The 25754-nt window shown below is 36.6% G+C and overlaps 2 protein-coding genes across 2 annotated transcripts; both read right to left on the reverse strand.

Annotated features, from left to right (window-relative positions):
* Positions 1-9919: 9919 nt before the first annotated feature.
* On the reverse strand, positions 9920-15099 carry mrpl24 (mitochondrial ribosomal protein L24). The gene is made up of 6 exons (XM_038279350.1): positions 14991-15099; positions 14589-14775; positions 13618-13713; positions 13102-13205; positions 10881-11011; positions 9920-10364 (listed from the first exon to the last, which is right to left on the reverse strand). The coding sequence occupies exons 2-6, from the start codon at positions 14769-14771 to the stop codon at positions 10228-10230; spliced, it is 651 nt and encodes a 216-aa protein (XP_038135278.1). The 5' UTR covers positions 14772-14775; positions 14991-15099; the 3' UTR covers positions 9920-10227.
* Positions 15100-18155: 3056 nt separating this feature from the next.
* Positions 18156-24313, reverse strand: hdgfl3 (HDGF like 3). Its single transcript, XM_038279352.1, has 6 exons — positions 23853-24313; positions 21954-22030; positions 21659-21797; positions 20908-21066; positions 20654-20824; positions 18156-19636 (listed from the first exon to the last, which is right to left on the reverse strand). The coding sequence occupies exons 1-6, from the start codon at positions 23937-23939 to the stop codon at positions 19616-19618; spliced, it is 654 nt and encodes a 217-aa protein (XP_038135280.1). The 5' UTR covers positions 23940-24313; the 3' UTR covers positions 18156-19615.
* Between the last annotated feature and the right edge of the window lie 1441 nt (positions 24314-25754).

Below are 25754 nucleotides of genomic sequence, written 5' to 3' on the forward strand. Positions count from 1 at the left end.
CGATTCTAGACAGGAGCCAACAGGGGCCACACCCCCTGCACTGAAAACATACACTACGAAAACAGAAATATAATTAGGTTAATTTTTTTTTAGATAAATGTATTTTTCTTTGATTAGAGCAGCATTTGGACAGTTTACCAATGGAATGAGATTATTTGCTTAAAATAATAAACTCAAATTCAAGGGCATGATATTTATCTTATTTTTAACATTAAAACTATTTAATCCTTTGGCAGATCATCACAATTACCTGCTCAAATTAAGGGCAAATAAACTTATTTTAAGAAACGGTAACTAATTTTGGATTAGTTTTTGTCTTTTAATACTAAATAGATTTATCATGAAGATATGAGTAGAGACTGTAACAGATTTGTCCTTTGGAGTTATTTCATTTCGCCTGTACCATTTACTTTAACAATTATAGCCATCCTATTCTTCTGATGTTTTACAATCGTCTTCCGATGTTCTAAAACTGTCTTTTCCTGATACCAAACAAGCCTAAAAAAATGAAGAAAACATAGTCTTCTCTTTATTTTAGCTGTTGGCTGTGTTTTTTTGTTTTGTTTTTTTTTTTTTTCAAAACAGACAGATCAAATTGTAACAAGTAACCTGCCTTAGGAACTGTAATAATATTGACAAAATGTAGTTTGTAACGCTTTCTAATACTTCAGGCAATGACAATACTTGTCATTGCCTGACATGCTAAGGTAATACGTTACTTTTGTCATGCGTTACCCCAATACTGGTGCAGAATTCAGATCTCAAGTTTTCAGGGAGTTGGTTCCAGAGTTGAGTAGTGGGAAAAAGCTAAATGCTTCCAAGCAGTGAAATCAACTCCCTGATAACCTGAGATATACAGAAAGTTAGACATTTAAGGTTTTTATCAAAGAGCTGAGTAGTACATAAAATATAAAAACTCCATGAAAACCTGAGATGTACAAAAACTACTCAGCTTCTGGACTATTATATATTTTTTTTTTTTAACTACAGTTTACTCATTATGGTCAAAATGTCATAAAACGAGACAGATAGACCCTGTATTAAAGGTCAGACAGACAGTGGAAAGTCAAAATGTTTATTAACCCATAACACAGGAGCAGGAGGGGGGTGGGGCACTGCCCAATCTTTGATACTCTGGAGGGAGAAACCCATGTAAGTGACCACGATCATCTGACCGACGATGTTTATCCATGTGAGTCACCAACCTGGTGTACCAGTTCAGTCCATCCTCTCCGAGAAAGGTAGGAACCAGCCGATAGACTGCAAACGAATTGCGGCGCAGAACCGCCCGTAGTGTTCTCGATGCAGCAACCTCAGTGAGCAGGCAGAAATCTGATCCAGTTCAGTGAAAGTAGATCAGACAGGAGTCCGCAGCCCAGTCAGGGGTTCCCATCCAAACAGAACAAACAGAAAGATCCAGGGTTCCAGGAATCTACAAAGTGTGAAGGCAGTTTCAGAGTTCCATGAGTCCAGCAGCGAGCTCAGAGCTCAAAAAGACACGCTCAAATTGAGACAGGCAGGCTCAGTGGTTGAGAGACAGAGACAAGACATGGTACCAGGACAACTGCGAAACTTTAAACTGGTCTCCACCTAGGAGCCAGGACTATGGGACTTTAAACTAGCTTCCCTTCCTTCTCTCTCCCTTCCGGCCAGCCAAAATAGGAAGATAAAGTGATCGGCGAGAAAGAGCCAGGACACGATCAGGAGAAGACAAGACCAACACCAAAACCCTCTCAATCCACTGGCGTCGAGGGATGGGGACATGAATCTTGGAAAAACAAGAACTAACGAAACAAACATCAAACAATGATCTGGCCCCAATAGCTGGGCTGAGTCATATATAAATCAACAGAAGCAGGTGGATAAGTTGACGAATGATTTGGAACAGGGCAGTGTGAGGCAGATGAATGAACACGAGGCAGATCATGACACAAAAACTGTTTTTACATGTTCATTTTAATGATTTGCAATTTATAGCATCCTCACTTTTGATCCTTTATTTTCCAGTAAATCACTTTGAATTACCCCATTCATGAATAGAACCCTGCTGTAGAAAAACGTTTTTTCTTCATGCAACTTAGAAATTTTAGCAACATTGAAATCAACAACATAGTTTTTTAGACACAAACACTAAAACACTGATAAACAACACAAACAGGGGCAATTACCTGTAGAATATCTGACGCTATTTAAAAGCATTCAAAATTCTCAAACAGAGAATAGAAGCGAGTTTAACAATGAGGGTGCAACATATGAGAAGTCCTTTTTGCTAAACAGATCAGACAGATGGAGAGACAAGTATAAGAAGTCCATAAAGCACAAGTTATAACTCCATTGTTCATTGCATATAAAAGGTAAATAAAAGTATGATGGCCACTGAAATTGAAAAAAAGGTCAAAGAGGCAAGCAGTGTCAGATTTAATGTAGATAGCTCTCCATCATAGCCAGTGCAGAAGACATTTTATGACAAATATAAAGCAACTTTTTAAGTATAGATGTCCACATTGTGTCATGTCATAGCCACAATCTTCTATATATTGCATCATGTGCAGTGGGTCTAAAATCATACATGCTTTTTTAAGTAACTAACAGATAAACATTTTAAAACTGCGGTATTCGTTTGTATTTAACCCCATATACAATGTAGCCAAAGCAAATAAATCCTCTACGGCAAATTGCCATAAGGAGTCTATCCTTATGTAGTATGAACCCATCTGTTCACAGATCAGTGAAAATCTGAGGTTTGTTAGAGAACATGAGAGAAAAACATCATCATGGATATTAAAAGGCAGAGAAAGCAGATTTCTGAATAAAATCCAGTGCACTGAGGAAGGAGCTGAGCTGTCGGGGAAATCCTGGCCAGGGAAAATGGATGTGGAATCACTGGTTAACTAAATCAAAGACCACATAAATAAAAAAGATCAAATTCAGCCTAGACATTTATAGAACCACAAACACAACCAAAATCTATAATAATTCAAAATATAAGAACCCTGTCATGTCTGAAGTGAAAATCTTCTGAAGTGAAATTAAACTCTTTTCCAGATGGAAAAAAAAACTGCAAAAAAGAATTAACAAAGGACTTTTGTTCAGGAGGTTTTTCAGCTGTTTTTGCAGCTATCATTGAGAACATATCTCATTTCAGGAGACTTAAAGGAAAAACTCCTAGGTTTTTACTTTTATGAAGTACAATCAGATTAGTTTATTACAAGGGTTTGAACTGATTCCCTGCATCGTCAGCAAGTCTTCTGCATGGAGGGGAAAGTGTGCAGCTCTCTACAGACAGTGAATTGTGCTTTGTGGTGGACGTTCTCTGACTGAGCTGCAGCTCTTGGCTCTGCACACCTGAGGAATCTCACACCCAGGTAACAGTCTAGGGAGGAAATGACAGAGCTCAAAGCAAGTGAGGATCACAGGTCTTGCTCACCTTACTGGTCAAAAGGGCGCAAAAGTGCATGTGCTTTCTGCAGAGGATGAGGAGAGCCCAACTGCCCCCACCCATCCTCACGACCTTCTACAGAAGCACCATAGAGAGCGTTCTGACCAGCTGTCTTACTGTTTAGTGTCCAAGACACGCAGAAGGTCATCGGGGCTCCTTTTCCCTCAATTAAAGACATTTCATTACAGCGCTGTGTGTCCTGAACCCGTAACATTAACAATTTAAATGACCTCTGACACCCCATCATGGATTGTTCTTCCTGCTGCCCTCTGGTAGGAGGCATCAGACAGCTGAACTGTTGAGAAAACTTATAATATATATATATATATATATATAATCATGTCACAGGCTCTGCATCAAACTGACAGCACCAAACCAAAGCACTGCATATTTGCACTATATATATTTAATGCTCTGAACTTCTATATCAATGTGTTGTTTTGCATCATGTTTTTTCTTCCACACTGTTTACATTTGATCACTGCTGCACTTTAAGAAATGGAAATGTCATAAAAGCTACATTAAATTTAGTTTTGTATACACTATGGGCCGGATCTATCAAAGGTTTGCGTGTATTAAAACGTGAGCTATTTCACTGCGCACGCTAAAAAATGTACAAACTGATCTATCAACAGCGTGCTAAAAGGATTTGGTCTTTAAAACGTGCTAAATAGCGCCTCTTATCCATTTAGTACTTTTTCTGCAATGAATATGCAATATGGGGCGTTTACACGCTAAAGTGCGTCTTGTGGGAGGAGAACATGCAAATATATTAATTTAGCACTCGCAAAGTGATTTATTAAACCTGAAAGCAATTTTGCTAACGGTATCTGACTCTATATTTAACACGTTTCAAAAGAAGGTGCAAATGGTCTGTATGCGTAATCGCGCACACATGGCAGCGGTTATTGTCGCAAGAAGGAGACATCGAAATAAAGCAAGGAGACGCAGAGAGCGCATTTTTTCACTCCGTGTGAATATTTTTGCAATGAACGAGGAAACGATCATCAAAACATATAGTTTATCCAGCATATTGCCATTTTGGAGCTGTTGGGGGAACTCCGAATGGATTTGGAGCCAGCCACAAGGAGGACCCACGCAATACCAGATATCACAAAACTCCTTGCAACATTGCACTTTTTTGCATCTGGGTCATTCCAGCGTACGGTTGCAGCGAGAGCTGGGATCTCCCAATCTCGTTTTTTCAGAAGTGCTGTCCGACGGGGTCGGGGTTCTCCCCCTGCGCCTGTGGAGCAACATGCCAAATGCTGCGGGGATCTCATCCACAGTCACAGGCCAATACATAACACCTGTTTTTTTTTTTTTTTTTTTTACTGCAGCACATACCACCTTAGGGAATAAAGGTTGCCAATTTATAAAATATATATATATATATATATATATATATATATATATATATATATATATATATATATATATATATGTATATATATATATATATATATATGTATATATATATATATATATATATATATATATATATATATATATATATATATATATATATATATATATATATATATATATATATATATATATATATATTTACTTATTTATTTTTTTTGTTGGGGGTCACTGTAAGATTTAAATTTCTTAATGCACTAGTTTGTACAGACTACAAACTACTTTGCCGCAAACCACAAAACGCGCAAAACCATCATTTAAATAGGGCGTCTCCAACAGTTTTGCACCTTCCACCAGTTACGCAATCGCTCTTGTTAAATCACCCGCAAACCATGGTCCAGCCCCTTGCGCAAAATTCCAGTTTGCGAGCGCAAATTACTGCACGCAAAATTGGATCTTGATAAATCCGGCCCTATGTGTAAACAAAAAGTCAGTAAAAGTCTAAGTTTAAGCTGCTTTGACTTGGACAAGCTATCACATTGACTCAGATGACAATTAACTCTATAGATCTCTACAAGCAGTAGAATAAAACCATACTCATTGTTGGAATTCCTTCTACACAGATCTCAGGAGAAATTTAAACTCTTTATATGAATATAAAAAAAAAAGAAAAAGTAAGAAAAGACCCAAAATCCATGCAGTTGAATGCAGCTTTGTTGGATACTGAGAGGATTAACCAAACATGCACATAGTCCCATCACAAAAAAGTCACAGTTATGGAGGGTAAAACCGCCATTCACTAAACCTAAGCCTTAAAGAGAATCTGTGAGAAGAACTGCAGCTGAGCTATAAGATTACCTTTGAGGTTGCATGATGAAGAGAAACTGAGCAAAGAAAAATAGTCAGAGATCCAAGATCTGATGACAGATGTTTTCTTTTTCCAAAGGTTCCTAAATTCAATTCAATATTGAGGCTTTGATGAGGCTTTAATAGATTTATGAAATTGGAGACTTATAAATGCTTATGTAGAGTCAAGAAATCTCTACAAAAATCAAAATTATTTCTTCATACTCTAAATTGTAATAATGGAAAATCCTTGCTTGCAAAAGAAATGATTGTCTATATTATAAAGCAATACTTTTTACTTAAAGATGTTCTTGCTTTTTCTTGAAGCCATAGACAGAGCCATTTGATAAATTGGAATTAAAAGTGAATTTATTTCAGTAAATCAGCTCACTAAGGAAAACTTTATGTAAATTAATGAAACACAAACATAAGCCTTGGTTTTGAAGTATTTCTCTCTGTTCATTACACACTGAAATAGTAATGAATAATAATAAAAACAACTTTTAATATTGGAACACAAGATCAGAAAAATAGAGAAAAATATTTCTAATACAGGAATGTTGGCTTTATGAAAATTATGATTAATAGCTGCTAAAAGGTTATTATTTTGGGAAAGTCACTGTCAACCACAACACTGGTCTGGAAAATTGATGCTATTTGAAGGAATTAGAGCTCAAAAGAAAGTTTGTTTTGTAATTTAAACCACAATAGATTACAGACATATACAAATATCCCCTTGCAGCTGACTAAATTTGCCCAAACACAGTTAAACATGTAGGCAGGCAATGGTTCAGAGCAGCATAGAGGCTAAAGTTACTTTTTCCAGCAGCCTTCAAACATCCAGCCTATAATCAGACTGTATCATTACACTGAAGCTGCAGCTTTAGATCATGCTCCGAGTCCAGAGCAGCACTTAGATTTAGTTTGAAACTGTCTTCAGATGTTCTGGAAGTCCATGGGTTTTTAAAACAGTATTTTATATGCAAACTGTTCACCATGTTTTCTGTTTCAATTTTAACATATTCTTATAAACAGCTTTACCTTTGAAAAGTCTGCTGTTTTACAAGTAGGAGTCCCATCCAGGTGGCTCTCATTAATGTTTGTGGTTGAGGAGCAAACATGACTCAGCTTAGCAGCAGCAGAGCCTCCAGTTTATTCTCTATGCATCCCCGATTCTGCTTGAGTCATGCAAGCGGTTTCATTTTAACTAGATTACCAGAACTGCTGTCAATTTACCCACAAGGCAGAAATTATGAGATGGACAACTTAAGGCTAAAATCAGCACTTTCTGTGAACAAATGGAAAAGTAGAAAATGAGACAAATGAAGTCATGCATCAATTCTCCACTGCACCTCACCTAGCTGCAGACTCAAAACCATACAATGACAGAAGAGATGACAACTCTTAAGCTTATTTTTCCTCCCATAAAGTCAAAACCTCAAAAAAAAAAAAAAAATCCTGTTTCCGCTGACTGGCAACTTTCATTCCCTCATGGACGCAGAGGTAAACTGGTTCAGGAGGGGCGAGTCTGGGAAAATGTGCAGCACACATCCCACCACAGGCCAAACCAAAAGCTTTCTGAACCTACCCACCAGAAATGAGGGTATAAAGATCCACTGTGAAATATCATCATAAATTTATGATCTGCTACTTGTTGGTTTTGTCTGTCGATGAATGAAGCTATAGTTACTTTACCAGCTGAAGATCTGGCATAAAAATGACTTGGTTTCATGGTAAATCAATACATGTGGTTGACCAGATGGAAAAAGAAACCTTCATAGGCTGCTCCTTCCATATGTTACATACAAATCCATAAATCACATTTAATGAACTGGTTATTTTATTCATACATATTAAGGTAGATATTTATGCCAATAGCGCGTAAAAGTGAGAATGTTGGTTTTTTATGAGCTTGTAGTGAAAATGTTTTTATTCCAAATGTCTAAATGAGATGTAAGGGATGAGGGAACGATGCATGCTTTAAAAATGAAAGCAAAGTGAAAGCAAAGAAGCAACACACATTTTCTATTTAGAATTAATATCAAGAGGCCTTAACCTTAATGGGTGCCTTTAAAAAAGCTGCGTTTAAAATTAAGTGTTAACAACAATTTTCCACCTTTTGTTTTAGAACCACAAAATTCTATCTTTTTTTTTCACATTACGGTATATGTATTGTCACTACATTTTTATAGGGGTGGCCAGACAGAAACCAATATGCACTGAGGGGCGGACAGGTCCATTGTCATTTCTTGCCTACATTTCTGATAAAAAATGTCCCCCAAATGTTATCAATAATTGTTCTGCATTAATATCAATATTTACATATACTTTTTTAATTTTTTATTTTTTTTAACAGTGTCCTGTCTGACAATGTGGCAATAAGAATAATTGTCTTGATGCCAAAAAGAGCCCAACAGATCTTACTTTTACAAGTGGGGCAGTAGGGCTATCGCCATAGTGTTCCACTTGATTCATGCATGTAAATTGCTTTATTATAATTATGCAGGGAGTTTTACAGATTATATGGACAATGTAATGTAAGTAGAACAGAAGAGGAAAAACAGAAAAGAAAGGAGGAAAAGATGAAAGAAAAAGGAGATAAAAGGGAAATAATGATAAGACATGATATATATTTATATATACTAATACTAATATTAAACAGATTTAGTTATCTCTGATAACAGTGAAGACTGATAGATGACTCGTAGAGATGCATCATTTTCTCTCTACCACATAAAATACAAAATCTAGTTCTGAAATGTATTTATTTTCTTAAATGTTAGTATATTAATGTGAATAACGATATTTTTTGTTAACAAGAAATTAAAATATAAAATTACTTTGAACATTCCACAGTATTACATATGTCATCATCTGGCCAATTATTGGCTAAGGGTGACTGTGGTCACTCCTTGTCCCCCATCTAACTACACCCCTGAGGATGAGAGCATAACCATGTATAGGAATAAAAAAAGTCTAATCAATTCTGAATGATTTGGCATGTAGACATGTATTTTGCTCCTTTTACAACAGAACACCCAAATTAATTCCCCCTACTAGTTCCCTTCAACTTCAACATTAGATCATCTGATTAGTTTTTCTGCTGCAAATAAGCAGTTTATTTCTGCAGCTTATACTGAGTTTGATAGAATAGATTAGTTTATTAATCTCAGCCTAGATAATTACATTTGCAGAAGAAAGGATTGAAAGAACAGGATAGATATTAAATTTAAAGGGGAAATAAAATAAAGGTAGCCTAAAATATTTTTTTGCGCCTGAATCATAAATTAGAAATGTTATATTAATTGCAATAAATGGGAACAGCGATCATCTGGTATCTGAAAGTTTTTAAGGGATGACAATGAACAACAGCTCCGCTGATGCCAATCCTTTTTTCTGCAGCCTGGTTTAGTTTCTAAATGATTTTTCCTCCAACTTATTTTCCATAGCTGGTAATAAATCTGTAAATTAAGTCATACCTGCAAACTTTAACACATCACAGGTGCAACCAGTGGTGCCAGAAAGGAGTCAAACGAGGTGAGCGAGGACTATGTTAAAACTATGCCGTCTGTATAGTCTTCTCCTCCCAGACTGTTTCCATGTCTCCTTAAGGTTTCCCAGACGTTTTGGAAAGACAGACTCATTTGTCTGATGCTTGAAGTGTTGGAGAGCTATACACTGGTCTGTCTGGGCATTGGTAAAATAAAATAAGCCCATTTTTGCCTTAAGCCCGATCCAAAACAGGCAGCACCCATTTCCATTCCTAAAGTTGCCAATACCACTAATAATCTCATTTTTTTCCTAAAGTCACAGACTCACTAGATGAAGCCTGAAGTAAACCAACAGTTATTGCTGTTCTGCTGCTTTCTTGGCTATGAGAACATCTTAATCCTCACTGCCATCTGTTATAAGATATACAAAAGCTTTAAATTGTTAAGCTGCCATTTTAACACTTCATAACGCAATGTGTGGGCTTGGTTAATGTGATACGCTTTAAAGCATCAATATATTTTGAGTTTAAATATTAATGCTTAATGGAGGGCAGATTGTCTATGGTTTGAGAAAGGATGATTAAAACTCAGGGGTCATGGGTGATTAAAAGATAATCCAAGATAATTTTAATTTCCTAAGCTGCTAAATTTGGCATTAGATTTGACACGCTCAAAATTTAAAGCTAAAAATTGCTACACTAAGCTAAGAAAAATCACTGTATTTTTTTGTGAAGGCATAGAACTGCGGGGTTTCTCGCTAAAAATATGCTTTTCACAATAAAAGTTTTCCACTTTGATATTTAATACATCTTTTTTTGAATGGCAATAAAACACAGGCCAGAAAACAATCCATATTATGGTGAAAAAAAAAAACAACCTAGAATAATTCAGGAAAAACATGTTGCACAGATACAACGTTCACGAATGTTTTAAATGCAGAAACACAAATTTTAAGTCCGTTTGGCCTCCTTAAGGTGTCTTCCATTAATGATGTAATCCGACCAAGATATAGACTCCTGGCAGAGGATGCTCAGCGCGCCGCTAAGAACCGAACAGAATGAGGAGGTAGAAGTCTGACAGTTATGTTCAGTACCAATAGGACTTCTGGTGCCTCCTGTTTTCCTGAATACCCAGTTTCTCCATGACCTCCTCTTCCAGAGTTTTCAGAGTTGGAACGTAGGTTTTTTCAAGAGTGTCTTCAGGACTAGTGTCTTTGGGTCCATCTGCGAGGAAACAGAAAGTAGGAGATAAGTGGGTATCAGTGCTCTCCTCAGAACCTTCCTTCTTTCCAAACCATTGCAAAACCTCAAAGGATTGTATGGGATGAACTACTCCTGCTCTGCAGAACTTAACAGGCATGCAGAGATGCAATCCTTTTCGATCATGTGTGCAGAAGCAGGACCCTGACTAACACTGTAAACACACAGGGGATTCTGCCAACATGGCAAACATATAAAACAAAGACTATTTAGACTTTCTTTCAATCAAAAAGCAATACAACTCTACAGACACACAAGCCAATTTGATCAGTTCAGAAAAACTATTAAATTAGCAGAAATTACACCATAAAAGGCTATTTTGACCATTGTTTACAGCCTTTATGGACCTGATTTCAGGAAAAAAAAAAAAAAAACAAGAACCAAATCTTTCTGTGGGTGTAGGAGATAAACCAGCTGGTTTTGAATTCTGTAACCTGAAATAAACTGACCCCCCCAGTTTAAGCTGAACTCATGTTTCACCTTTCCACTGCTGAGGCACAATGCCGTCTCTCCGTTCCACCACAGGTTTAGGGATGATTCGGCCCGTCCTGGTGGAAACTCTCACCCTCTCGCCCTCTTCTGTGTACTTCCACTCCACCTGAGTGGGCTTCCTGAAAAGTGAACGATCAAAGAACATCAACTGATATGGACCGAAAAGATCTGCTACATTGCTTTAAAAGCTGCTGAGTAACACAATATTAGATGGATTCAGAGAGACCTATTTAATTTTTTGTTAACATGTTACTGGTGCATATTTTTCCCTTTTTTGGTTATTTATAAGAGTTAGCTATGAGTCTTTTTGCATGCAACATTTTAATTTTCTAAACAGTGAGTTTCTTTCAGTCCCATACCAATAATCATTGGTATGGGACTGAGGTACTTGAAGCCCTAAATAACTAAGCCCCATTTCATATGAGAGAAATTGTTGTTCCTTTTGTTCCTAACAGATCACTCTCAATCTGAAGGTTTACTAGTGGTTTCTAGAATTTCTAAACGTAGAATGGGAGGCAGATCTTTTAGTTATCAGGCTCCTCTCCTGTGGAACCAACTACCAGTTTTAGTCTGTGAGGAAGACACCCTGTCTACTTTTAAGGGTATACCTAAAACTTTCCTTTTTGATAAAACTTATAGTTAAAAACAGAGTGATGATTGCTTAGTCTCTGGGTAAGTAGAGAATTAGGTGGAGGAAGAGCGTAAACAGCCCCTCGATCCATTGTGGGAGAACTTCAGTCAAGACAGTAGTTTCTCCTTGGCCCTACTGTGGCTCTACCTTTCTTATACCTCATCCAAAATAGTTATCCTCAGCTATTTTCTATCTTTATGCTGCTGTATGACATAGAGACCTTTCTTTTTCTACTTCATTCCATATCTATTCTCCCATTCTGCAGTGTTTGTTCCACTCATACCTTCATGCTCTCTCTGCTTTTTCTCAAAGTAGCTTCATCTGGTCTGTTCCGGTTTGGCGAAGCTTGGCCTGTTTTTCAGTGCAGTCCTGTTTCTTTTTCTGCAACTAACTGTATTTGCTCTCTTTCATCCTCTGACAAGTAAAGCTTGGAGCTTATCTGCCTGGCAGTGTGTTTCCTAGACAGGGCCACCTGTGGAGCTAGTTAACAGTTACCTTTTGTATCCGCTTCTGTCTGTATACGTTTCTTCCACACTGATATCAGCGGGTTAACCCGAGTTCTTTCAGACATGGGGCGACCTAACAATCGGCTCCCTTCCTATTGGCAAAGGCTTAGTCTAATCCCTAGCTGGCAAGCTGCATGGAATCTGTCCTCCAACAGTTTTGTGTCTGGTGACATCATCACACTGGGTTAGCATTGATGATGTTAGCAGTGTGACAGAAATCAGGAAAGTAAACAATGGAGAGCAACATGCAGCCGGGGTGTAGTCATTGTGCTTTATTGTTTTGTATCATTTGTCCGTCCAAATCCCTCTTACATTGCTGCGGCATGTTTATCGAATGGGAAGAGAGTTTTTTTTGGCTTATTAGATATCAGATCAGATGCGACAGCTGCGGTGTGTCCGTACATTGAGCTCAATGATATCACGTAATTTAGTAGGTCAACCTGGGTCTGGTGTTCCCACAGCATGCCGGTCAGGGTCGAGTCGATTTTACAATGCTTCGCTTGCCGAGTCGTTTAACCCGGGTAGACACGGGTCATTGAGCTCTTCCCACTGCCACTAAAAGCCGATTTGAACAGGTTCTTTGACCCGTAGGAAAGGGGTATAAGTCTGCTTCTATTTCTTTGAAACCGTCTGCCGGTTATGCAGAGCTTGGTTCTGCAAGGTTTCTTCCTGTTAAAAGGGAGTTTTACCCTCGCCACTGACCCTGCATGCATGGTGTGAGGGGTTGCTGAAGAGTCAATGGCAAAATGCAAGAGAAAATCGTTGCCGCAATCTCACGCAGGAGGACCATATACTGCAAGTCAATGACTGGATGCAATCAACTGGTTTTCATTAACAGAAACTTTTGACCAATCTGACTGAATTGTCTCTGCTAAGTGCCTTGAGATGATAGGTGTTGTGAATTGGTGCTATATAAATAAACCGAATTGAATTATAATGGGTAAATAGTTTTTCCTTACATTGAATGCTATGTTTTGATTCATTATCTAAGTAACACCTTCATTGTGGTTGTTACATGCCTGGAAAATCTCTGATCTCAAGATAAGTTGTTGTCTTGTTGTGTTTATTCTACCTGTCTGATGGGTCAATCAGTGCGACATCATTGATGAGCAAAGGAGCCTCGCTGGCGATGTAGGTTCCACGGTAATCTCTGCTTTTCCCAATGAACCTGAAATGCTGCAGTGAGAAAAATAGAGGCATTTACCCCAATAGATATCTGGCTCCATCTAGTGGAATTGAGGAGGATCGCTGGGTCAAAAAAATAATTTTTGTTTTCCAAATAAAGTTTAATTAATTTCAAGAACTTTCTGTAGAGGAAAACGTTTCAATAAAACATGCAGCATATCTTCCAAATTATCAACAGCAATACGTATTGAAAGACTTTAATAATAAGGCACACAAGATTCTAATAGGGGTCACAGTTGTCTATAAAAATAAAAAATAGAGAAAAGAAGCATAATAAAACTAAATGGAAAATAAGAGGGATAGATAATAAAATCAGCCTCACTCTTAAGGGTAAATTGCTAATTTCCCCTTTTTTAGGCCAAACCTAGTCTTGTTAAAAGAAAAAATGAAATTGATGTCTTACCGTGTTCAACCCTTCCAAGATGACCCAGTTTCTGTGTCTGAAGACTTGGGTCACCTTCCCCTGCTTCCCTTTCTCCTTCCCAGCAAGAATCTCAACCTGTAAAGACAAAACAACTTAATATTCACAATTTCAATGATAACATTGATAAACCAAGTGTGTAAAAAAAAAAAAAGTATTCCGTCAGGTGGAATCAGCAGGCTGTTCTATGATAGCTGTCCATCTCTTTTCCTTTAGGAAAGTAAAGGTAAAAGAGTCTTGGTCAAAACTAACACAGCTTTTGAATCTACTAAGCTTTAAAAATGATTTTCCTCCCTTACATATTTCTTGATTAGATAGATTTTTTCCTTTGTAAATAAATAAAAACACAAATTCGAAATAACAAGTCCATGCAATTTGAAAAAGAAAGTTAACAAGTCAACATGTGGAAAAAATTGTAAACCTAACCCTAACTATCTGGTTGTGTCACTGTTTGCAGCAACTGCCTTCATACGTTTACAAAAACAGCCTTTATTCTTTAAGATGTAAATAGAGGGATCTAATGTAATCCAAGTGAGATGCAATTAAAAAAAAGAGTTAAGTTTCTAGAAGTCCCTTGATTGTGTGTGGGAGAGGATTTAAGGTCAGCAACTAGAAGATATGTTTTCTTATTTAAATTAACTGTCTGAGGTCACCCCAAATGTTTCCTGCAAATGAATGCTGAACATTTTAATGGGGTTATGTTACTGTCAGATAAAATCAGGGAATCAGGTTTTTTGTTTTATATCCGTTTGAGTAAAGAAAATGAATATTTAATCTTTAGTCCCCAAAAATCTGGATAGAGCTAGAGTTTAGTATTAAGAGATGGAGGTAGATTTTAATATGCTTGTTTACGTTCACATGTTTTGTTCTCAAATAAAACGCTGGGGAAATCAGCCCAGTGGATAAAATGTGCCCATAAAGACTTGATGAATGATCCTGGGTCTGGTTCTCACCATGTCTCCCTTCAGGACTGTCCAGTCCTCTGCTTCCAGCGGCTCCACGAACACCTTCCTCCTCCTCTTCCCCGGGGGATTCCGCCTCTTAGCAGCCTCCGTCCACGGCCTGTTGGTGCCGTAACGATAATCTTTGGGCACCACAACCCGGGCTGCCATCGACAGGAGAGCGGTCAGCCTCATGGTGCTGCAGGAAAGAAATAAAAGTTATCCTCCTTGCCAACAATTCAGAGACACACAAGCTAGGGGAATTTTAGCAGTTAGCTGCCGCTGAAATTAGCTCGTAGCTAATTGCACTTTTTTTCGTTAACATATCGTGAAATTAGAGCTACAGCTTTTGTTTTTTGTTTTTATAATCATGTAGGTTCTTTAATGAAAGTGAGACTGTTATATGTAGCTTACCCTCTGTTGATGTCAATGTCACATGTAGCAGCAGAACTAAGGTCGCTGTTTAGTTTTAGCGCCACCTGCTGGACAGGAGTGTCTTTTCAAGACTCCACACATGCGCAACTGTCTGTACTGACTGTCCTCTAGGACCCTGGTTTTCAAAGTGGGGGCCGCCAGAAGATGGAGGGGAAAAAAGTTATACATAAAATAATTTTATTGAATGAAAATTATTAAAATATTCCTGTCTGGGTATAACTGCATAATTAAAATCCTTCACATAAAGCTTACAAATAATATTTTCTGGCTGTATGTAAGACAAGAGTTTCCCCACCCTGTTCTGTTTTTGCAAGGTATAAAGAGCCTCATTTAAAAAAAAAAAAAAAAGTTATTAAAATTAACGTGGTGGGTCTATGTTATTGTTATATGTTATTCATTAAATTGATCAATTAAAGGTTAATAAAATAAAAGTCTGACTTCAGCTTTACAAAATAAGTGTGTTTTTATTTAGATGGTTTGTTCACACATTTGTTTATTCTGTCACTGTAGCATACACATGAGTGTTTACGCATGTTTCATATGAGGGGGGGCCTCAGCTGAAAATGTGCTGGTGTAGGGGGGCCTTGGCATGGTAAAGTTTGGGAATCCCTGCTCTAGGAAACCAAGATAGAAGTTGCTGAGCATCAATTTACAGGTTTACGTTTATATTTTGACAGGAGCTTTTTTGTATCTTTGGTTCTTTAGATTTTATTTGTATCAATCCACCCGTCTATTGAAGGACAGATGTATTTATTACAGACTCATAGTCCAGATCACATAGAAACAACTGGCATTAAATAATTATTCCATCTTTAAACACTGCTCATTGTTGAAAAATGGAGAATGCAGGGAAAATTTAAAGGTAGATCATAATTATTCAGTTCTGACCCGAAAATTCAGCAATTCCTGTGTTGTTGTCAGCTTAACTGAAAATGTTCAAAATCTGCAAATCTTCTTACCTTACCTTCGTTTTAAGCCTCTAACTTCTCCTCATATTGATTTATCTTATCTTCAACATTTTTTGTATTGCAAATTAAAAAGAACCTCCTTGAGGAAAACAGAAATAGTGATTTTCTTAGCATAAAATCAAAAATTTCTCCCTGGAGAGTTGACAATTCCCTCGGATCTTGCCTTTATCCTAGTGCTTAAGAACTGCTACTCTGCCCCATATACACACCATTCCTCTGGTGCCAACCTGGATAACTGGGGGGATCCCACTCTAGATTACAGACGTCTCGATAAAATTAAGTACCTTCTGGTGGCACCTACAACCTTCCTCTCAGTGCTTAGACAGAGCCTCACGTTCCTATGTGAGGGTCTTTTGGTCCACAGATTGAAAAAAAAAAAAAAAAACTGAATTGCTTTTTGTGTCTTCAAAGGAAAAGTTATCTTTTATTGTGTATGTATATTATTTAGTATTATACTAATTTTAGTGCTTTTGAAATGATTAACCTATTAATCTTTAATTTTGTTTGTTTTGTTTAGTTTGCTAAATAGATCACATTTATTAATTTGATTATTTTTATGGAGAAGAAGAGGACCATGTTTGAGCTAATTTTACAGCATTTACTTTCTGATCTTTAAATCTGTTAACCTGTTGTTTTGTAATTTAGTTTTTGAAATTTAATTTAAACTGTGCCGACAAAAGATTCATCTCACCGTCTCAAAAAGAATGGTTCATTTTGATCCTCCTGCTGACCTCCAGGGACCTCGATGCCAGAAGTCCTCACTCCCTTCACCTGCTAAACGGGGTATTGAGGCTGGAAGACTGCTTCCTCCAGGTGGTACCTGACACTTCTGACAATCACAGTCCTCGGAAAAAAATCAGTCCAGGAGAATCTGGCTGATAACGACAAATTATAGTGGGAAAAAAGCAATCAACTATTCACCATAGTTAGATAAACAGAGATTGATGGCATTTTATTAATCATATATCTTTGCAAAGAGAGAACAGTTCATCATGCAGCTCTTATGGCACAGCATTCAGTTCTGTTCTGCCTGAGCAGCGTTTATTCCCCCTTACTTACAATAACTGAAAGTAGTCAGAGTCCAAACAATTTACAGACGCTTTGGTTAACAGTAACATGTTATGAATAAACCTTGAGAAAGAATCTGGTTTGTTATGGGAAGAAGCTATAGCTGGTCTACAAATGCAGAGAATTGTGTGGCCTTGCAGGTGAAACAGACTCAGTGAAAACTTTTATAGTGAGTAAATAGGATAAAATAATATATAAAATAAGAGGAATCTAAATTTTCCAACATTAGTCTAGCATTTTTTTTTTTTTTACTTGTTAATTGAAAATGCTCTATGAGCCATATAATATACAAATGTGTATTACACCGTCCATTTTCTTTAACATTTCTTTGTAGTTATCTCAATTCCCATTCACAAGTTCTGAATGATGATTGTAACCTTTCTGCCAACCATAGCTTTAGATCCAAAGTATTAAGTTATCAGCTTAACCTTATTTCAGGGTCACTGTAATTGCTGGAAACCAAATTAAACCAGGCAGTACTTTTAAGTTAGTACTATTAATTACATCACAAAACCTAGCAGTTTAATATGGGCATGTGGACCTTTGAAAGTCTTTGTACACCTGAGAACTCTGTGCTAGAATTGAATCTTTTGTCTCGACATATGGCGAATGACTGTTCAAATCAGGGAAACAACAAGAAACCGACTCAGCACTGAAAAAAAATAAAAAGGCTAGTTCCTGACCATCCTAAATTGTGAAATGTTTTTTTTCTTTCTCTAACAGTAGAAATAATTATATGGTTTAACAGTGTTGTCTTCAAAAACAGGGTTTATTCAACCGGATGAGAAATGCAAGGTAGTCAGCTTAATACACACCTTATAGAATAGCTCAACAAACAAGCAAATCAATTTGGGAGGAGCTGTGCTCAACAGAAATCTAAAAGCAACCACATGTTAAGTTACTTTAGTATCTAAAATAGACCCAAGATAAGAATGGTTTAAGAGGTGACTGTCCTTTTTAATATTTCAGTCAAGATGAATGACAATCATTTCTATAGTTGGAGGGAGGGGGACTAGCGGAGAAGTAAAGGAAAAATTGATATACCTGTTGGTTTGTCTAATAACTGACTTAACTCCCATGTATCCTGAAAAAAACGACGAGAGCAGCGTTCATATTTGGTAATCAACATGTTTATTAAATTGACTTGCAACTACAATGGCAAACTAAGCAGCAGCTTAAGATGAATGTCAGCATCTAAAAGAAAACAAAAAGCAAAGAAACGAAAACAAAAGGAAAACATGACGCTTGAAAACAAATGTATTCTGAAATCAAGTGGAGGAAAGGTTTCATCATCTTTTTTTTCTTTTGAGGAATTTCCCTTTTTTTCGATGACTTGATAAACTTGAAGCTAACACCGCTATACGGTTGAAAAAACACCGAAACAATGAAAGAACAATCACATCCACAACTTTATATCACAGTGAAAACAATAAGACCACTGAAGTAAAATGACTTGTATTCCAGTTACAAGATTGGGCAAAAAAAAAAAAAAAAAAAAATATATTTTTTTACAAATTCAACAAACTGTGATGGAAACACCTTGATCACTTAGGAGAAAAAAAATATCAATGCAGTGAATATCAGTGACAGGTTTGGGCAAATGTAACCAGAGATTGTGTTTTGAGTTGATGGGTTTCATCCAGATGTGGTAAGAAACTCTTCCACCCTTGCAGCTATCTGTACCGCTCCACCTTAACATTTCAAGGTGAAGCTGAGACAACACTCAGGAATGTCTTTCTGCTTTCTACCATCAGCTTGGACAGTTACAAGGCCGTTCTTTGCAGTCGGTAATTAAACACAATTTGCAGGATCGATGTCTTTGAAAACCAAGAGGTCCACGTATGAGAAAATTTAGAGATTAGCTACACAATTTGTTGCTCTACAGTGAAGCATTCACACCAGAGCAACAAAACTGGTGTTGCTAATAACAAGAGCAAACAATGGGACTGAAAGTGCAACTTACCATGCATTCAATGACTGAATAAAGGGCCTAGTCAGGCTGAGAAGCAGGTTGATACAAACGGGGGTGAAATGGTTATAAACTAAAGCTGAGCGTTTTGTGTGAAAATGTGTTCCATTATTCTGTACATTATGTTTTAAAAACCATTATTTGGGAGTAGTTCTCAAAGACATGTTTGGGATTTAGATCTTCTTTTGTGATAAATGCAGTATATATTAAGTTTATTTATTCCCTCAAACTGAAAACAAAAGTTTTTGACACCTATTATTCAGTCTTTGTAATTATGTAATTGCACTTGGAAATAAAAAATATATAAACATCCAAATCCTGTTTGCACAAGAGCTTAAAAACACTCAGCTCAATTGTTTGAAGACCGATCAACGAATGTTAGATTTGTTTTTGTTTCTGGGATATAGAACATCCCAAAATTGACAAATGGAAATTTGTTTGTCTCTTAATACAAACATGTTTTGTTTTTTTTGTTTGTTTTCTCACGTAGCTTGCTCATTAATTAAACCGCTGAAATACGGCATCCTACTAGTATTTCTGTCGATGCCTGAATTCCAGAGAAAAGCATTGAGGGCTGTTGGTTTTCTTTTGAGTAGATGTTAAGCGCTGTCTGTCACAGGCTGCAGGGAGAAAAGAAAAGAAATCATCAGGGCAGAGCTTTTAGCTTAACATTCTGAAATCTACAACATCATAAAATGATACAATGGATACAAAAAGATTTCTTACATTATTGCTTTAAAAATATTACCACCCATGTCTTCAATAGGGCTAATGGCCTGTTTTCACTAATGTAGTTTGTGATTTTGTGCGGGTTCTTTTTATTTGAACACATTTTCAACCTAATACTCATCTATGCTTTAACATAAAGATACCTTTAACTAAACAAGTTTAAAGAAAATTGTTAATTTCTTAGTCTTAAAATAAAAAAATTAGCTAGGGGTATATTAGAAAAAGAAAATGGATACACAAATGAACTCTAATACCTTTGCTGTTGTGTACATTGAAACAAACTGATAATAAATATGAGATGTTTGATGTTGAACAGCGGTGCAGTAGTTCAAACCAGATATTTATACACTAGATAAAAAGATGAGTTATTCATTTTCTTTTTTTTTTTCACTGACTAAAATAAATTCAGCTCAAAGTTTTCTTTTTTGTGTCAGTTAGGATTACCAAAATTATTTTTGTATTACAAACTTTTTCATTAAGTTTCCTTTTGCAAAAAAAAAAAAAAAACAGAAAGGAAAACACTAATAAGAAGTTCATTTGAAGATCTGCTTTTTGTAGCAAACACATAATCTGTCTGTGCGGACTTTCTAAATGCAGACAGACCTTAGACAGCCATAAACACCATGTTCATTTGTGACGTTGCTATCAGAAGCTTCCAAGTTAACAGAGAAGCAAACTAATCCTAGTAATTCTCTAAAGGTAAACTAAGGTGATTTCATATTGTTAAAAAGTTGCACATTAATATCAGACCTGTATTTTGTGTCCTATTATAATAGCTGAATGATCTGTTCAATGAGTAGATGTTGATGCTACTCTCTAATATCTGTGTGCTTCTAATTTTAAAGATCACATGTCTTTTTTGTTTTATCTGATTAATGATAATCTGCATGTTGTTGAGCAGGTTTTACCTTTTCCGCTGTTAGCTGGGCCTCTGGTGGAGCGTTCTCCTGGCCTTCTGGTTTCGACTCACTCTGTGAGGAAGGTGCTGTGGCCTTGGTTTTATCCACATCATTCAGCTTGGCATCGGTGTTGGATTTGTCCCCCTCTGCCTCTGTATCCTTTGGCCGTTTGGGAGAGTCCTGTCAAAAGTGCAACGAAGGGTGAGGAGAGCCTTGCAGGAATCTAGCAGTGGAGGTGTCCGTTCAGACAGCCTGAAGCTCACCTCTGTGGACTCCTCTGCTTTTCGCTTAGTCCCCCCCTTCTCGTTCTTCTCGTCGATAACCAGGGTCCCTTCATCTTCGTCGCTGCTGCCCTCGGCATTGGCTTTCTCCGAGCTGCCTGTGTCTTCAGCAGCTTCTGATGAGTTGTCCTTCTTTGCAGACTAAAAAAAGAAAAGAAAAAAAAATACAAATCAATAAATAAAATATGCTTTCAAACAGAATTTGAGCTTAAACAAAACAAATGTTTAACGTGTGTTTCATTAATCAAGGCCACAGACAATAACCAGAATTGAGATGTTACTTTATGAACACAACAGAATGGAACAAGTTCTCACAGGTTTTATGGGCTGTGTGACATAAGGAACACACTGTGTTAAATGTAGTGAATGCAATACCAGTAAGGTAGGATTTTACTAGTTTTTATGTCTTTTGCTCTAAATTTGCTGCCAACATAAACCTCAGAGAGTGAGGAACATGTAGCATTACTGAAAAATATACCACAGGAGAGACTATATATAATTTTTGTTGCGTGTATAGTACAGCCATTTTTTTCCCTTGGAATAAGTGTATTTTCTCTTGATTTGAGCAGTTACTACAAATGCCAATGAAACAAGAGGAATTGTTCTTAAAAATAAGAATATCTCAGAAATACTCACTCCACCAAAAATCATCTAATTCACCATCTCAAATTCAGGGCAAATACACTTAATTTAAGAATTTATTAGGCCTGTTTCATTCATGAAGACTACCAACCTCGTATCCTTCATGAGTGACAGTGGGGTTGTTCTCGATTTCCCAGAGTCCCTCAGCAAAGCCTTTCCTCTTATTTGGTTTTCCAAACTTCTCCTTGCACTCCTCATATGGGAAGAGATCCTTGGCTCCGAGGAAAGCCCTGCCACCATTGAACAATTAGCTGTGATATCAACCAAAAAGCTCTCCAAATTATGTTCAATGCTGATTTGATTTATTCTAAATGAAAGTTCGAGGATTTAATGACATGCTTCCTGCAAAAGCGAAACATTTATAGGCATAGACACGAAATACTTACGTCTCATGAGTTCCAAAAAAGAACACTTGATATTTGTTTGAGGGCGATTTGACGGCTCCTTCTGGTAACTCGTCGATCTGTACGACACAAGATAAAATCCTAATTAGGTGTACAGGTAAATAGAAAGAATCCATCTAATATCAAAACAATAATAAAACACTACCTTAAAAACAAAAGAAATTGGAGAAAGGATGATTTCTCAGAACATGTAAATAAAACAAATCTATAACATGCAATTATCTATAGTAAAATTAAATAATTTTCAATGGTAACTGATACATAACATTGAGTCTCAGTTAACCGTAATAAAAAAAATATTAAGTTGCTGATCATGCATCATTTGGGTTTGCCTCTCTGCTGGCAGTAACAGTCTTCCAAAAGGGCACAGCGAAATAAAGAGACAAAAAAACACTGCCGTCATGACAGACAGGCATGGCGACTATTGTCTCTGCCAGACGGGCTTCTGGCATTCACCAGATAGGAACGCTGCGAGATGGTAGTTGGGGCAGGACCCAAATTCTGTTGACATGAAGCTGATAAGGCTGAGGAAAGGGAGGGAAACGACACTGCCCAGAGTCATAGTTCCTTCTTACTGTTTCTTCTAATATTGAGCATTTTTTTCTTTCTAGGTCTTTACTTTGGCAACACTTTTAAGGGATTACAATGTTTTGCTAGTTGTTTGATTATAAATATTTGCCCTTTTTGGTAGTAATCTATGTTTTAAATATAGATTTCATTTGGTGCTTATTTAGAAACGCAAAGATTGGTCCATCCTTCTCATTGCCTGATCCATCACATATGTCTATATGCACCATTAAGGAGTTAAGAGGTGAATAAAGACATTTAGCTTCAGAACTGTTTCTTAAATAACCGTGACATTTATTACAAAGAAAGGCCCACCAAAACACCAAACTATTTAAAAAGCCTAATTACAGTTTAAGAAAATAAGCATATTATGGAATCAGGCGTCATATTAGATTTTTCTCTCTTGGGAAAGTAAAAAAAAAAAAAAAAAAAAATACATAAATATGATTTTGTTTCTTCCAACATCACTGTATATATGTCATTTCTCCTTCTCTAAGCTCTTCAGAAATAATAGCGCATAACCTGCTTTTAACCTCTTAGATGACATCTTCATTCATTTATCTAACATTGAGGGTATTTTAGGTTGGCAACTTTTATAATATTCCCGGTTCTTTTTTATATTAAACAGTGTTAACTTTGTTAGGATAGATAAAACTGATAAAACAAAATCCAATCTGAAAATAAAATGATAAACTAAGGACATTATGTGGCAGAAAAGTAAGTTTTCAGTCATTTTAACATAAAAAAGCAGTGCAGTGGCGACATGTGAGGTCAGGTAAACAGGTGGACGTACAGTAAAACATAAAATAACCATCATTAGTTACAGAGTTACATATACATGTGTAAGGATAAACATTAAAATGTATTTAATGATAAAACATTGGTATTTGCGTTGCTGTAACATGGGTTGTGGTGTTGGCTAACTTTCACAAACGGTCAGCGGTTATCGACCGTTAAGAGTCCGCGAAAAGCTTCAACTTCCAGCTAGCATCAACAGGCCTCAGGGGACACGGGAACACCGGAGGGGTCAATAAAAAGAAGCCAGCGACAGCACCTGTGTTTAATGACTGGATTTATTACGTGCTGGTGCGTCTTAAAGAAATGCGTAATAGCAAACTATTGGCTCTTTTCGTTACGTTGGCTTTAGAAAAAAAAACAAAAAACCGGAGATGCTAAGCTAACACATGTTAGCTGCCTATGTTAGGCCTCTCCTGGGTGAACAAGAAGGTACCAAAGCAGCAACACGGTCAGAAAGACTGAAGTTAGCAGCAGACTGGATGCTGGGAGCTAAATATGCAAACGGCGGGAGCTTACCCTTGCAGGCCAGTGTGGATATCCCTTCATTTTAGCAAACACCAGGTCTCCAGGTTTGTATTCCTTTTGCCTGTTGGTCCTCGGCATGATTCAGATTCAATGTAAGAGATGTGTTACAACAAATATATATTTTTTAGCCTAAAATCCCTTGCTGCCACCTTCTACAACAAAAAACTAATCCAAGCGTCGAGCCGACATCCAAATAAACAAACCAAGCGCGGAAAAATCGGAGCGAAGACGCAGCGAGCGGTTCGCCCCCTCTTCTTCTTTGAATGAAGAGCTACGAAAACAAACCGCGGCCGAACGACAAAGGCTGTGTTTCTATTTTCAATAAATTTCTACAAATTAGCGAGGTATATTGACTAGTTTGTATAAACGCTAGCTCGCTCTCCGGATTAGTTAGGTTTGAAATTGAAACCCGCTTTCCTCTACAGACGCGCCCCCCAGTATTTAGGTGCAACCAGAAAACAGCGCCCCCTACTGGCTGGAACAAAACAGAACAACTGCGAAATGAATCAAAGCATTAAGATTCCCATTACGAAGAAGGTAATAACTTCATAATGATGTTGAAACCAAACTTTTCATATGGTTCGAGCATGTTATTTTTTGATTTTCATGAAAAGAATACCGATGCAAGCAGAAGACTGACAATCTAATTGTTATATTTGGTAAATTTCATATTCACCAATATACATTTTCATAATCTTCACCCTTTTTTTAAGTTTTGGTTCAGGATATTGATCTATATGTATCTACTATTTGCAAGAGTACAAAGAAAACAGCTGTAAGGAAATATGAATTTTATAGATTATTTAATGTTTCTAACTTGTCATATCTGTAACATCTGCTTTGTTTTTTTTTTTGTTTTTTTTATTTGTTTCTTTTTGTACCAGTGTGTTTTCTGCAGAAGCATATATCCCTGGCATACTGTGTTCTGTTCCTTGTTTTTCTTTGTATTTGTATCTGTAAGCTGCTTTCTCAAAAAATTTATAAAGAAAATCCTATTTCAGTTTTTTAAAATATCTGGATAAATTACTTGCATTTGGAATTAATGGTAAACTATTGGTTTTACTTAATAGCTGTGAATATATTTAGCAAAATCTAAATTAGAAAAATAAAAATATAAAAAAATAAATACAGCAGCAAAAAAAAAACAAAACATAAATGTTAGGGATTAAAGTTGACTTGTAACCAGGTTTTGGATTTAAACAAAATGCAAACATTGATTTTAGACATTTTTCATCACAGAAATATATGGAAACTAGTCAGAAAAGTTTACAGGAACCCCGAAGGAGCTGTAGAAACTTTGGTTTGTTCTGGCTTTATCTTAAATGTAACAGCAATCTTGGTATAATAGAAAATGTAATATAGTTTATGAAATAATATATCAGGTTTGGGTGTTTTCATTACCTTTAAGCAGCATTCATCTAAATAAATAAAATAAACATTGTTTAGTGGGACAACACAGAATGCTAATTACAATTCAAAACAGAAACAGGATGCAAAGGCTTACAAATTATCAAAATAATAATAATAATAATAATGGGAATGTATAGTCTGGGTAAATGTACAACATAAGTCAAAATTTTGTACAGCTATTGGAATATTGTGCTCAGATAAATGGTTCACATAAAGTTACAAAATAAAATAAAACAATGCATCTATTTGTGTTGTAAATTTTTATTACACGTGCATGTGGGTTTTGCATGTGTTGGTTTATTTAAAGACATAATTACATGGAAAAACTCTAAATTGTGTCACAGACTCTGCATCACACCGATAACACCAATTAAAAATACTGTATATTTGCACCATCAATGTGTTTTTTGCACCAAGTTTTTTTTCTAACACACTGTTTATATTTGACCACTGCTGCACTTTGTGGAATGAAAATATTAATTT

Source organism: Cyprinodon tularosa, unplaced genomic scaffold (assembly GCF_016077235.1).
Source record: "Cyprinodon tularosa strain WSP-4 unplaced genomic scaffold, ASM1607723v1 ctg15, whole genome shotgun sequence".
NCBI lineage: Eukaryota > Metazoa > Chordata > Actinopteri > Cyprinodontiformes > Cyprinodontidae > Cyprinodon > Cyprinodon tularosa.

Excerpts from the sequence above, each read along its gene's own strand:
- mrpl24 (XM_038279350.1), bottom strand. The coding sequence starts at position 14,771 with ATGAGGCTGACCGCTCTCCTGTCGATGGCAGCCCGGGTTGTGGTGCCC. Across the intron at positions 11,012-13,101 it reads CTGATTGACCCATCAGACAG|GAAGCCCACTCAGGTGGAGT; the intron begins GTAGAATAAACA and ends TTCACTTTTCAG. Across the intron at positions 10,365-10,880 it reads TGTGCCTCAGCAGTGGAAAG|ATGGACCCAAAGACACTAGT; the intron begins GTGAAACATGAG and ends GTTTCCTCGCAG.
- hdgfl3 (XM_038279352.1), bottom strand. The coding sequence starts at position 23,939 with ATGCCGAGGACCAACAGGCAAAAGGAATACAAACCTGGAGACCTGGTG. Across the intron at positions 20,825-20,907 it reads AAGCAGAGGAGTCCACAGAG|GACTCTCCCAAACGGCCAAA; the intron begins GTGAGCTTCAGG and ends CACTTTTGACAG. Across the intron at positions 19,637-20,653 it reads CCCAGCTAACAGCGGAAAAG|CCTGTGACAGACAGCGCTTA; the intron begins GTAAAACCTGCT and ends TTCTCCCTGCAG.